General features: G+C 42.1%; 1 protein-coding gene across 2 annotated transcripts in view; it reads left to right on the forward strand.

Annotated features, from left to right (window-relative positions):
* The window catches only part of adgrl2b.1 (adhesion G protein-coupled receptor L2b, tandem duplicate 1), an 82,117-nt gene that overhangs the window by 12,156 nt on the left and 57,887 nt on the right, over positions 1–12,074 (forward strand). For both annotated transcript variants that reach the window (XM_076293588.1, XM_076293587.1), the window contains exon 2: positions 1,907–2,120. In XM_076293588.1, coding sequence (XP_076149703.1) covers positions 2,045–2,120 — 76 coding nt within the window. In that variant the 5' untranslated portion in view covers positions 1,907–2,044. The remainder of the gene's footprint in view (positions 1–1,906; positions 2,121–12,074) is intronic.

Genomic DNA, 12,074 nt, shown 5'->3' on the forward strand with positions numbered 1-12,074 from the left:
TTTCCCCCCCAAGTTCCCGTCCGTCACCAGCGATTACTGGAGCTCTGGGAAGCCCAGTCCGAGGACGGCAGCGGCGATGATAGGCTGGCTCCTCGCTCACGGCTGCTCTGCGTGCTGCTGCGCTCCACGAGAAGGAGCTCCGCGCACCTCATGGAGATGGTGAACCTCGAACCCTGCCTTTGATAGTCAGCTTGCCTCACTGGCAGCCTGTGTGAAGTGGACATGATTTAATTATGGCCACCGTTGTGGTGATCTGATTGGGTGCGCCATGTTTCAAAGGCCAATTCGCGGCTTGTGATCCATGATCCGCTCTCCAGCAATAGCGAGTGGTTCCAGGGTAGAGCCTCAGCCCGCATCTCAGGCATTACTGTACGTGCGGCTGAGGGCCGTGCCTTTGCTCTTCAGCGGTGACCTGCGAGCCTCTTTTAAACACCCCAGGAAAAGAAAGAGTCTCCTGCTTCCCACCACTTAAGGACTGAATACATAATAGGTAGCAAATTACACCTCTGTATGCTAATGTGAAGGCTCTCAATGTTTTTGTTCTAAAAGTTTTTTTTCTCCCCTTTTGATTCACCAAAAATATCTTTTTTTTTACATTAGTGGAGCTTTGAGGCCGATCTGAAGAGAGTGAGAGAGCAAGAGAGAGAGAGAGCGGCGGCGCTCATATTTAGGTTCATTATAAAATAATCAGGATAGTTGACGAGGGGCTCTTCAGAGGAGGAGCAGGGGAGGCTTTTGTGTGTTACACTTCAAAGTGTGAAATTCAGTGGGCAATTCAGATGATCCCAAGTCCATAGCCTACCTATGATTTGCACATTATGCAGAGGAGTCAGAAGGGGAGAGTGGTGGCAAAGGATGGGGTAGAATGAGGCCGGCTTTTTGGATTGGAGAAAAAATTATTTGATTCCCTCATTCTTTCTCTCTCTCTCTCTCTCTCTCTGTCTCTCTCTCTCTCTCGTGTGTGTGTGTGTGTGTGTGTGTCCAGGCCCAAGTCTAGGCAATGTTTCTGTCTTATATGAAGGTGTGCTTGTGTCTGTGCGTTGATCTATGCCACTTGGCGTCCATATAGCTGTGAGTGGGAGAGTGAATGTGACGTGCCATCCATCTCTCAGTATTTCAGTCTTTTTTGGGACTCGTGTTATAACGAGCCCTGTCTTCTCCTCAATCCCAAATGGTAACCTTTGCAGACAAATGCAGACAAAGCAGTCTGGGTTGTTTGTGGTCCCCCCTGAGATAAGGAAACCAGACAAAAGGCACTCACACATGCGCACGTACACACACACACACACACACACACACACACACACACACACACAAAGAGAGAGAAAAATGTGGAGTGTTGTGTAGTGAGAAGTCGTTGCCTAAGAGACAGCGTTCTGCTGTAGAAGGTGGTAAGAATCTGTAAATCCTTCAATGCAAATGTTTAAATAAGGAAGTGATATGCATTAACTATGCAGTCCTAGGTACAGATTATTACTTATTTACAATATCCCCTTTGTAACTGCATGTAACATCCTGCAGTCGAGCCAAGGAAAAATATAGAGAGCCTATGAGATTATTTTTGTTTGAGCTTTTCTCCTTTTGTCCTGTGAGAGAGAGATTGCAATTCATCACATTGGCCAAAACAATCACGACTTGTTTGCTTTTATGTTTCATAGACAAAACATGTCTCATTCTCTGATTCAGTTGATATGCTTTTCCGCTCATTATCAGCACTCTCTGTTGTGAGCAGCAGAGCATGTGAGTTCTCTGGCCATGTGCACATTATTTACTCTTAATTAAAAAGAAAAAACTTCACTGTTCATTACAGAACAAAAATTAAATGGCGATGCCGTTTGCCGTAAAGTATCTGAAAGCAGAAACTGATGCCCCCTCTCTCTCTCTCTCTCTCACCTTTCTATTCCAGATGAGAAGATGATTGGTGAGGAATCTCTAAGAACCACAGATCGTTGACATTCATTTGGCCTGGAGCTTTTTCGTTCGAGTATCGCTGACTGGTGGTCATCATTTAGCATCTGGAGAGTGTCCCCACCGACGGAACAAAATGGCCTTAGCTCCGTGGAGGCGTCCACTCGTTCACTGGCTACTCGTAGCTCTGGCCCTTATTCAAATTTCACAAGGTAAGTTGTCATTAAATTAGCAAAGGCAAAGTATGTGTGTCCAAAGTGATGATAAATGTTGCCTCAGTGAAAGCTCATGGAGGGATGTCTTGACGTTGTAAATATGCGTCTTAAGTACACGTAAGGGAAAAAAAAGAGTTATTCTGATTAAATATTCTAGAATCATTCATCTGACAAATGCTGATGGTGGCAGAAAGTATGCATTTGAAATGCAGATTGCTCAATTGTCTCGCACCTGTATCCTTCAAATTCTCAAATTGGCCTCTTGCCAAAATGTTTTATGTGTTGACAAGCATTTCTTAGCTTTTATAACATTCCTTAAGGAAAATCAAAGCTGTAATTTATGTGTGTGTGTGTGTGTGTGTGTGCATGTGTGTGTGTTTGTGTGTGACATGATGTGGTTGCCATTATTGTAGCTGTTTTTGTCCCTTTAAATTTGACTCTTTTCTTTTGATTAGTATGTGTGGCTGCAATTACCAGTATAGTTACAAAATCGTCTCTATGCCCCCCCCATCTAAACCACTGATCTGGTTTTGTGTGCATAATGACAATCATTACTACTTCTGCTCTCTTCTCGTTTCTGTTGTCTACAAAGTAGATTTAATCACACACTTGTGTGCCAAACATTGATTACAGCTAAACTGCAGATCATAGTTGAATAAATCTTTCGTCTTTATTATGTGTCATTTTCTGTTGCTGGTGTTTTGCAGTGTTGTGGAATTCTGTGTTTTGGGGTTGATTTTAACATGATGGAAATGTTTTTGTTAAAAATTGATTGGTTCTTGGCAGTTGGCAGATTTTCAAGCTGATATCCACTCTGCCTGCAGAATTGTAATTTTGGGTGGACTCAAGAACACCCAGGAGCTGAAAAAAATCTCCTGGAAAGGGGCCACAGTTCTGGGCTTTGACTGAGTCTGGGCTGAGAATGTTTTTTTTTTTTTTTTAAGTAATTCCTTTGGCATGCAGAGAGTCAAGGTTTTTGGTTTCATTTGACGTGAACACACTCAACTCAATGAATGAACATTTTGCCCATCCATCAATGGTCGGAATGTGTGTGGGTTTCACTGAAAACAATGTCTTATCCATCCACAAGCCATTTACCTTCCACCCAAACCCCCCCTGAGGACTTGAATTTTTCAAGTACAAACCACATTTCCACTGGTGCTTCGTAAAATGCCCTTGATAATTGCTTCTTATTCTGTGGTAGATGATATGGCTTTGTGATCAGTTACACTGAAACACTTTGTACACGCGTTGAAACATTTAATGAAATTCCTGTGGGGGAGATTTTTGTTTTGCCCTGGATGCAGAGCAATCATTGCATTTCGGTGAAAATGTAGGGAACCAGGAAGTATGTAAACAGCCCCGTCCCCCCAGAAGCCTATCCTGTATAAGAATCTGATGAAAGATCTGCGAAGAATGCACAGCAGCCAAATAGTCCCCAAGGCTAAAATATGTTTATAATTTTCAGTACATCATGTAACACTACGCCAGTGTAATTTTCAGTACATCATGTAACACTACGCCAGTGTATAGTACGATGAGAGGTATCCAGTGAATGCAACTAGTCTTACATGGTTACATGATGATTACGTGGCTGCTGTGGCTCTTGCCATATGCTTGTCTTCTCAAACAGAGATTTAAAAACTACGATTTACTTAACCTGTTTGCACTCCCTTGACTTAATTCCGTTATATATGGCATGAAAGCTGTGGGAATGTAAACTTGGAGGACATACGGGCGAGGCGTTGGGGGATGGTGAAATATGGTCTTTTGGAGGTGGGTGGGCCACCTCTGTACCAACAGACAGAAAGAGCTACAACAAGGGTTAGGACATGCAATCACAAAAAGTGTGGGATGCATATGCAAGCCTCCACCTGCCAAGTCGTGGTAATAGGTGTCATTATCTTCAAAGCCAAGGAGGGGTGTACTAGCGCCTGTGGTTTATTTGTGTAGACATTTGGATATCTATTGTGTATAAATACCAGCTATGAGACAGCTACTTCATCCAAAGGCTTCCGACATGGCAGTACACAACAATGGGACATGTAGTTAATTGTCTGTGACACCCCAGTGTAGACAAGGGATCATTTTAACATCGTACAACTCTGTGTGTTTTGGGCTGTGGAGCTCCTTGGCGTGTGGACAGAAAACTAAAAGCAGTGGTTTCTGCATGAGTTCAGTTTGTTTGCCAAGTGCATTTGAGCTCCTGTTGAGGGGGGGAGGTGTAAATGTACTGTGGAAATGAAAGGCCCTCCAGATTAAATCTCTACCATGGTTGTGTAGAACAGATCTGCCCCTTGCGAGAAACAGGCATTTTTCCACCATGTGTTTTTGATGGTAAAGTATTTTAATCAGCACTTCTCAGACACTGAAAATCTCATCAAACAGTGCTATTTAATCTTAAGGAGCCATGTCTCTGAGGCAGAAACCACAGGGATTGTGGTCAGCAATACCTAACCCCTTTATCCGGGAGAGGAACAGATGCCAGTGGGCAAGACCGTCTGAACCTGTTCCTGAGTTAAGTTGACAAATAGCCAGTCTCTCTCACACACACAACTGACCAGATTCATTTAGACAAAGGTTGTAAGAGTCAGCACCATTCCAAGAGAAGTCTGACTCTGTTTTCCTCACAGATGGAAAGCCTCCCTGAAGGTCCGCACTGTACTGTGCCTCTCTTTCTCCCTGTTTTTAGGAGAGAAAGAGAGAATGAGAGAGAGATAGAGGACAGAGAGAGAGAGAGAGAACAAGAGAAAGAGAGAGAGAGAGAGAGAGAGAAACATCGGATTGGCACTCTGCATGAGCTCTCCATTTGTCCTCAGTCATAAATGTCCACTCTGTCACCCGCATTTACGCTCAGTTTGTTTTTGTTGTCCTTCTTGTTTTGCATTGTGCATGTCTGAATCATAGGGGTCCATGACAGGGCTATCGTGAATTATCACTGTGCTGCCATGGGAGATTCACATGACTGATGAAACGCGGCACCCAGAACAAGCGCGCAGAGATATGATTTATCCCTCTCTTGTGCTATTCTGCCCAAACGGAAATCATCCATGAAACAAGAACGACCTTATCTCTTGTTCAGTAATCTGGCCATGACGGACGTGTTGGAAGGAATGTGCTTGTACGAGAAAGTGACTCCCACCAAGCCCGGCAGGATTTTTTTGTACTTGTATGTAGATTAAACTGTGTTAAAGGATGCTGTATGTAGATTAAACTGTGTTAAAGGATGCTGTATGTTTGTCCAGGCGCTTGGACAGACCCCGTCCCTTAGACGGAAAAAGAATGGAAGTGGTTGTGTCAGGCAATGATATCCACACACAGAAGAAAAGATACAGAAAAGAACACCGATGCTACTGCAGTCATGGCCATCTAACACATTTGAGTTGGTTTCAGTGACACACGTGAGTCCAGTTAACTGGACATCTAACACAAGAGGCTGTTACTTTACACCCTCATTTAGTATTTTTGGTTGTTTTAATAATGGCGGGTGACCACTGTACATTCTGATTCCTGATAGGTTTTTCTTATATTCAGAATCCCACCTATTAGTGACATGAATGTTTGCCAGGGTCATGTGAATGAACTGCTGGCTTCTTGTGCACGACTTTTAACTGTGAATTATATAACTATGAAAGGAAATATGCATAGAAGGAGGGTTTAGGGTATAGGCTGCTTATCACTTTTTGAATCTAGCAGTTTTTCGAGATGCTTCACAATTAGGTGACAGCGATGAATTTAGCATCATTTACGCCAGCTGGATTTTGCATTCAGCTGGAATTAACCCAATGAATATTTGCCTCACAGAATATTTGCGTCCATGATTTATCGTGTGGGTATGCATATGCGTATGCGTTTGTGAGGCCACATATTAACTTGTGTGTGTCGTCTCACTGAAGTATTCATTGTGTTTCATAAAGAATTTCTTGGAAGCATTGACAATTCTCTTTTTTGCATTTCCCCTCCACACACATTAGGGAAGTGTCATGTCATGTCCCTGTCTCCTCGGAGGGAGGCTTTAGCTGCACTCGGCTTGATAATTAATATGCCTGGAGAAGAGCGGAACTTCAAATAAACCTAAGGAGGATGAGCGGAGCAAGCCTAAGATCAATTTTTCATTGTGAGGGAGTTTGAAAGGCCCTGTGACCCCCAGCAGAGTCAGTCCAGATGCGGAGCAGAGCGCGGAGTGGCATCAGCCGGGGCAGAATTCCCCTCTGTGGGAGCGTTCCCATGGGCCCTGTAGGATTTACCTCCAGCCTGAGCGAGCTGTGCCGGCACTTTACTGCGTATTTACATGCGACTGTAAAACTCCTCGACTTTATGTCCCGGTGATGAACGCACGGTCCACCTAATGGGGTGGGCGCAGGGCCGCCTGACAGTTTGATTTCGGTACCTAAGCTCACCAGTAAATCTAGCCCTCGCTGTCAGCTGCGCACAATCCAAATCCATTCTCACCTCGTCTGTGTGTAAGCAATGGACACAAGGATTATAGAGCGAGGGCTTTTTTCCCCCTCCACCATTCACGTCCTCCCTATAGGCCCTCATAGCTCTATGGAGGACCTCATCCCCTCTTTGTAATGGAGAGATCTGCTTTGTATCTGTGGATAAAGTATAGAATGGGAGTGTGGTTATAAATGAACACTTTCTCTTAATGTAAGCTCCTGCAGTCTGTGTATTCCATTTCGCGCTCCGCTTCGTTGACAGCTGTTATGACAAAGCAATACATTTAATCTATAAAGGAAGCTTTTAACTTTAATCAAGTTGTCAGGATAGACTTGCCACGTTGGGATATCTCACCGGTTGTAAACCAATATTTATGCAATAAAAGACAACCTGAAATGAAAGCGAGCAATATTAAGTACAGAAAATCCTTCTCTTAGTTTACACTTATTAAGCACTGCAAATTCAGCATTCGCACAGACTTGTCTCTAATTCATTCCAACACTAATGTTGTCTCAAGCGCAGTACAAGCCATTCCTTTTTTCCATTAATTCTGAAACATGAATGTGTCTCAGGGAGTTTGCTTTAGTAAGACGTATTGTTTGTAAAAGAGGATCTCACTCTCTGAGGGTCTGCTTGGAACGTTTCATCTTGCGATGGTACACACGCACATTTTTAACGCACTGCCATTTCAAATAGATGCTTATAGATGTTGATGTTGTTTATTATTATTGAGATTACTATCGTTATTTTGATGATTGTTATTATTATCTTTAATGTTGTAGTTGGTTTTTTTTTATCACAATTTTACTAGCAATATTCTGGAAAGATGTAAGAAAATAATTAGGTAACAAATAACAGAATGCAGTTGAGTGGATGCATGTCATTAAATGTCTTTTAGAGGCAGATTTGCATTTAGTGAGCAGCAATGGTGGAGTAATCCTTTCAAGCATGACCACACTTTTGTGCAGGGGAATTAAATGTCACGTGAGGCAGGGTCACCTGCAAACAAAGGCTCCAGAGGTGATTTGCAGGTATAAACAGAGCCAGATAAGGCATCCAGGCTCTGCAGTGCGGGAAATTCAATAAGTGTGCGTAGTGAGGGGAAAAAATGTCATCTAAATTCGAAACACAAAGAATGTTTTTGTTTGCTCTGTTCTATCACTGTTGACCCTTCCATGTAGCATATTCCCCTATTGAGTGCACAGGGCACAAAGACTTATCGAGGAGGAGGACAGGAAACTGTCCGTCACCAAGGGCTCCCGATGTGGAGTTTCCTTATCAGAGACCTTGCTTGTTCCCCCCCTATCGACTTCTGGGTGGTGTGAGTGTGTGTGTGTGTGTGTGTGTGTGTGTGTGTGTGTGTGTGTGTGTGTGTGTGTGTGTGAGTGGAGTCGGTGGTGTGTGTGTGTGTGTGTGTGTGTGTGTGTGTGTGTGTGTGTGTGTGTGTGTGTGTGTGTGAGTGGAGTCGGTGGTGTGTGTGTGTGTGTGTCTGTGTGTGTATGTGTGTGTGTGTGTGTGTGTGTGTGTCTGTGTATACGGAGTCAGTGATGGCAGGAAGGGGGGCAAGGTCACTGTGCTTAAGTCAATCCAAATGGGCAGCTCAAGGAGATAAAGGTGTCTCTGGCAGCGGAATGCATCTGGACCTTGTCTTCCTCCACTTGCTTGGTGAAATGTTGAGGGACACTTTTAGCACTCTGCTAAATCCCGGACCCTCACCAGTGACATTTAAATCGCTGTGAAGGACTCGCGCACGCTTCAGCTGAAAGGCCCCAGTCTGCTTAAGCCTTTCATTATTTATGTGTTTTACTGGATATGCTTTTGTGTACCTTACCGGGTGCCAAAAGGCCCTCCATATTTATTTATTTATTTTTATTTTTAGGTTTTTTTTAGACATGGACAGTGCACATTAATGAACATAAAAATGTAAATGCGCCAGAATTAGCCAAAATGGCTATTTTGCATCAGTTGTCCATGGGCCGATGTTAACAGGCCAGACGTGCCTAAAAGAAACTCTACACACATATTCATCATTTTATCATACTATCATATTGTACAATAATCAGAAGGGCAGAAGCAAGACTTCAAAATACTTTTTTCCCTTCCTCCTTCTCTTTCATGCATCTGCCATTTGTATGTCCTTTTTTTCTGTGTGATCAACTTTTTATTAAGAAAAGTCATGACGTGACAAAATCATATGACAAAATCTCATGACAGAAACTATGTACACATAGCCAGAGCCTTTCGAGTTATCTAGGTATCTTTATACTGAAAATAATAATGAAAATACAATACAAGTAATAATAATAATAGTAGTAATAATAATAATAAAACTAAATATGAATAAAACATATATGTATATACATACACATACACACACACACACACACACACACACACACACACACACATACATATATATGCTTATATACGGTTATACATACTGTACATATGGTGATATGCCGATATATACCACTTCTGTATACATTTGTAATGTATAAGCTGATGTGCAGGATTTTTAAATGTTATGAAGACGTTGGGCCAGATGGTGTCCCAATCAAGTCCTAAGCCTATGTCCTATGTCATAATTCCAGCCTAAGAGTTTTGCTTTTATAAGATATGTCTGCTATATATTACGGAGACTAGCCTTGCAGAAGGTATTGAGGGGTTCACCCATGCATTCAAAGGATGTGGTCATAATTGTGTGTCCCATTGAACCCCATAAACACGAAGAGAAGATCTCAATTGAAGATACAAAAAGCATGAAAACCCGGGGAGGGAGAAGCGTTCTTTAAGTTTCCATTTCCTTCTTTATTTTCAGTGTATTTATTTCTGTTGAGGCTTATTGATTACTGGCTGAAAAAATAGATTCTCAGCGAGGTGAAGAAAGAGGGTTGTCTGGTCTTCAGGAGAGCCACAGGAGACCTTACTCAGGTAGACGAGCTAATTCGGGTCTTTCTTCCATCCAGAAAGTCATGCTGGTGTGCGTGTGTGTGTATTGTGGGTGGGTGCTAATATGTTTGTGTGTGTGTGTGTGTGTGTTTGTCTCTGTGTATATATACAGTATATATTGTGTGTGTGTGTGTGTGTGTGTGTGTGTGTGTGTGTGTGTGTGTGTGTGTGTGTGTGTGTGTGAATGTGCGCACTATGAAAAATTATGCACAGAATTTTGAGCAGTTCGTAACAGTTGGGGTAGTACGGTCGAGTGGCCAGTGAGGGTGCGGCTGTAGGCCGCTTCTCCCATTAACATTCTCACACTATTGGGAATGCCAGCTGGCTGCAACAGGACTCTGCTGCTCATCGCTACTGAATGTGTGGGTCCTCTACTGGGCATAAATCATTTTTCAAGGAATTAGTCATGATGAAAGGGGAAATGCGAATCCTTAAAAAAAGACAACAACAATGACAACAAAAAGCCCCAGCAAATTGGTTAATTGATTAATTGGCAAACTAATAAAAGGGAATTATGAATAAGGACAATACACAGCTGTCAACCAAGATGAGGGAATACCATCCTTAATATGCCCTGCGTAATATGAACACTGTGTAATATGCCTTGTGTAATATGCACACTGTGTAATATGCACACTGCATGAAGAATAAGTGCTATAACAAGATATTTTCCATTCCAAGAAAAGCGTTTTGTCTTCGATGATTACGTTTCTACCAGAAATAGATGAAAACGTTTGTGAATATCTTATTCTGAGTGAAAATTGAAAATACTATAATTTGTGGATATGGCAGCTGTACACTGAAGTGGTACCTGCTAATCATGTTCTGATTTTGAGACCAGTCTAGTGAGTAGTAGTTCGTAATAGTTACATTGTTATGCTTTGTTCTAAGTTAGAGCATTTTGTGAAATTTACATGTATACTCAAGCGACAATATGAACAAAATGTTGTTTTTGGAAAATATACATGTATACTGTACATAAAATGTATGCTAGTTGGAGGAGAGAATACATGTCATTGTAAATGTGCTAGAGTAAATGCTACAAGCACATAGGCCTATAACAGACCAATGGCTGGTTACAGAGTGATGGATTACAAAGCAACGGGAATATGAGAAACAAATTTTTGAGCTATTGCTCAAAATGTGTTTGGAGCCTACGTGACTTCAGCTCCAAACATGCTACAATCAAGTTTCACATAGATTGGTGAAGTCTAAGCATATACCGGTAGTATTGTCAACCAAAAATTTATGAAAAAAATAATAGAAGAAGAAATATTAACTGCACAGTTGTGGTCATAATGGTTCATTTGCATTTTGAAGGAAATATCAACCTTTTGTTTTGATCAAATACTATATTTTTGAAATATTTTTGAAAAACAATATGATCAAAGTGATATGAACATTTTACAAGTGTTTGTTGGTCATTGTAACAAAGGATGGACACACTTTTTTATTATAAAATTGTACTACTCTTTTATGTCAATCTCTTTTTTGTGAAATTAAATGTTTAGGTTACACTATGTTACACCTATTACACCAAGAGTCTCCAAAAAATCTATTTAAATTCAGAACTGTATTGTCAACTGCGAAAGGTTACTTTATTGAATATAAATGCAGTCATAAAACTTGCCAGCAAGGCAAGACCATTTTTCCGTCTTTCAATGACAGGGTGCAGCCATGAGTAAAGAAACTAATATCTTTAGAATTTAGGACAGTCAAGTCAGTGGTCCTTTCACAACAGTGAACTAATGGCTGTTTTGACACTCTCCTTGTTTGTTTGCCTCCCTCCCTCCCTCTCTCTCTCTGTCTCTCTCTCTGTGTATATCATTTTACTCCAACTTTCTCAAACTAAAATGTTTTTGCTTATAGCACATTGCACATCATGACATCCATTTTTGACTCCTGGCAATGTAAATATGGGTGCAGGGGACATGCCTTATGGGTGCAGGGGACATGCCTTATGGGTGCAGGGGACATGTCTTATGGGTGCAGGGGACATGTCTTATGGGTGCAGGGGACATGTCTTATGGGTGCAGGGGACATGTCTAATGGGTGCAGGGGACATGTCTTATGGGTGCAGGGGACATGTCTTATGGGTGCAGGGGACATGTCTTATGGGTGCAGGGGACATGTCTTATGGGTGCAGGGGACATGTCTTATGGGTGCAGGGGACATGTCTTATGGGTGCAGGGGACATGTCTTATGGGTGCAGGGGACATGTCTTATGGGTGCAGGGGACATGTCTTATGGGTGCAGGGGACATGTCTTATGGGTGCAGGGGACATGTCTTATGGGTGCAGGGGACATGTCTTATGGGTGCAGGGGACATGTCTTATGGGTGCAGGGGACATGCCTAATGTACCTCAGCATCTGATCTTAACCGCTCTTCTTTTTTTCTTTTTCATAGATATGAGTGCATGTTAATGATTGAATTCTAAAGGGATTTTTCAGAAGTCTTAGTATGGATTACTTTAGTAATCCTTTGAGGATTATGAGCATATGCCTCATTATGAATCATACCTCCCTCCCTAAAATGGCTTCCGCTGGCAGGGGAGAATAAGG

This window comes from Alosa pseudoharengus, unplaced genomic scaffold (assembly GCF_046254945.1).
Source record: "Alosa pseudoharengus isolate Yale_2024_CS ecotype anadromous, Long Island Sound unplaced genomic scaffold, YU_APseudo_1.1 YU_APseudo_1.1_scf_2, whole genome shotgun sequence".
NCBI lineage: Eukaryota > Metazoa > Chordata > Actinopteri > Clupeiformes > Clupeidae > Alosa > Alosa pseudoharengus.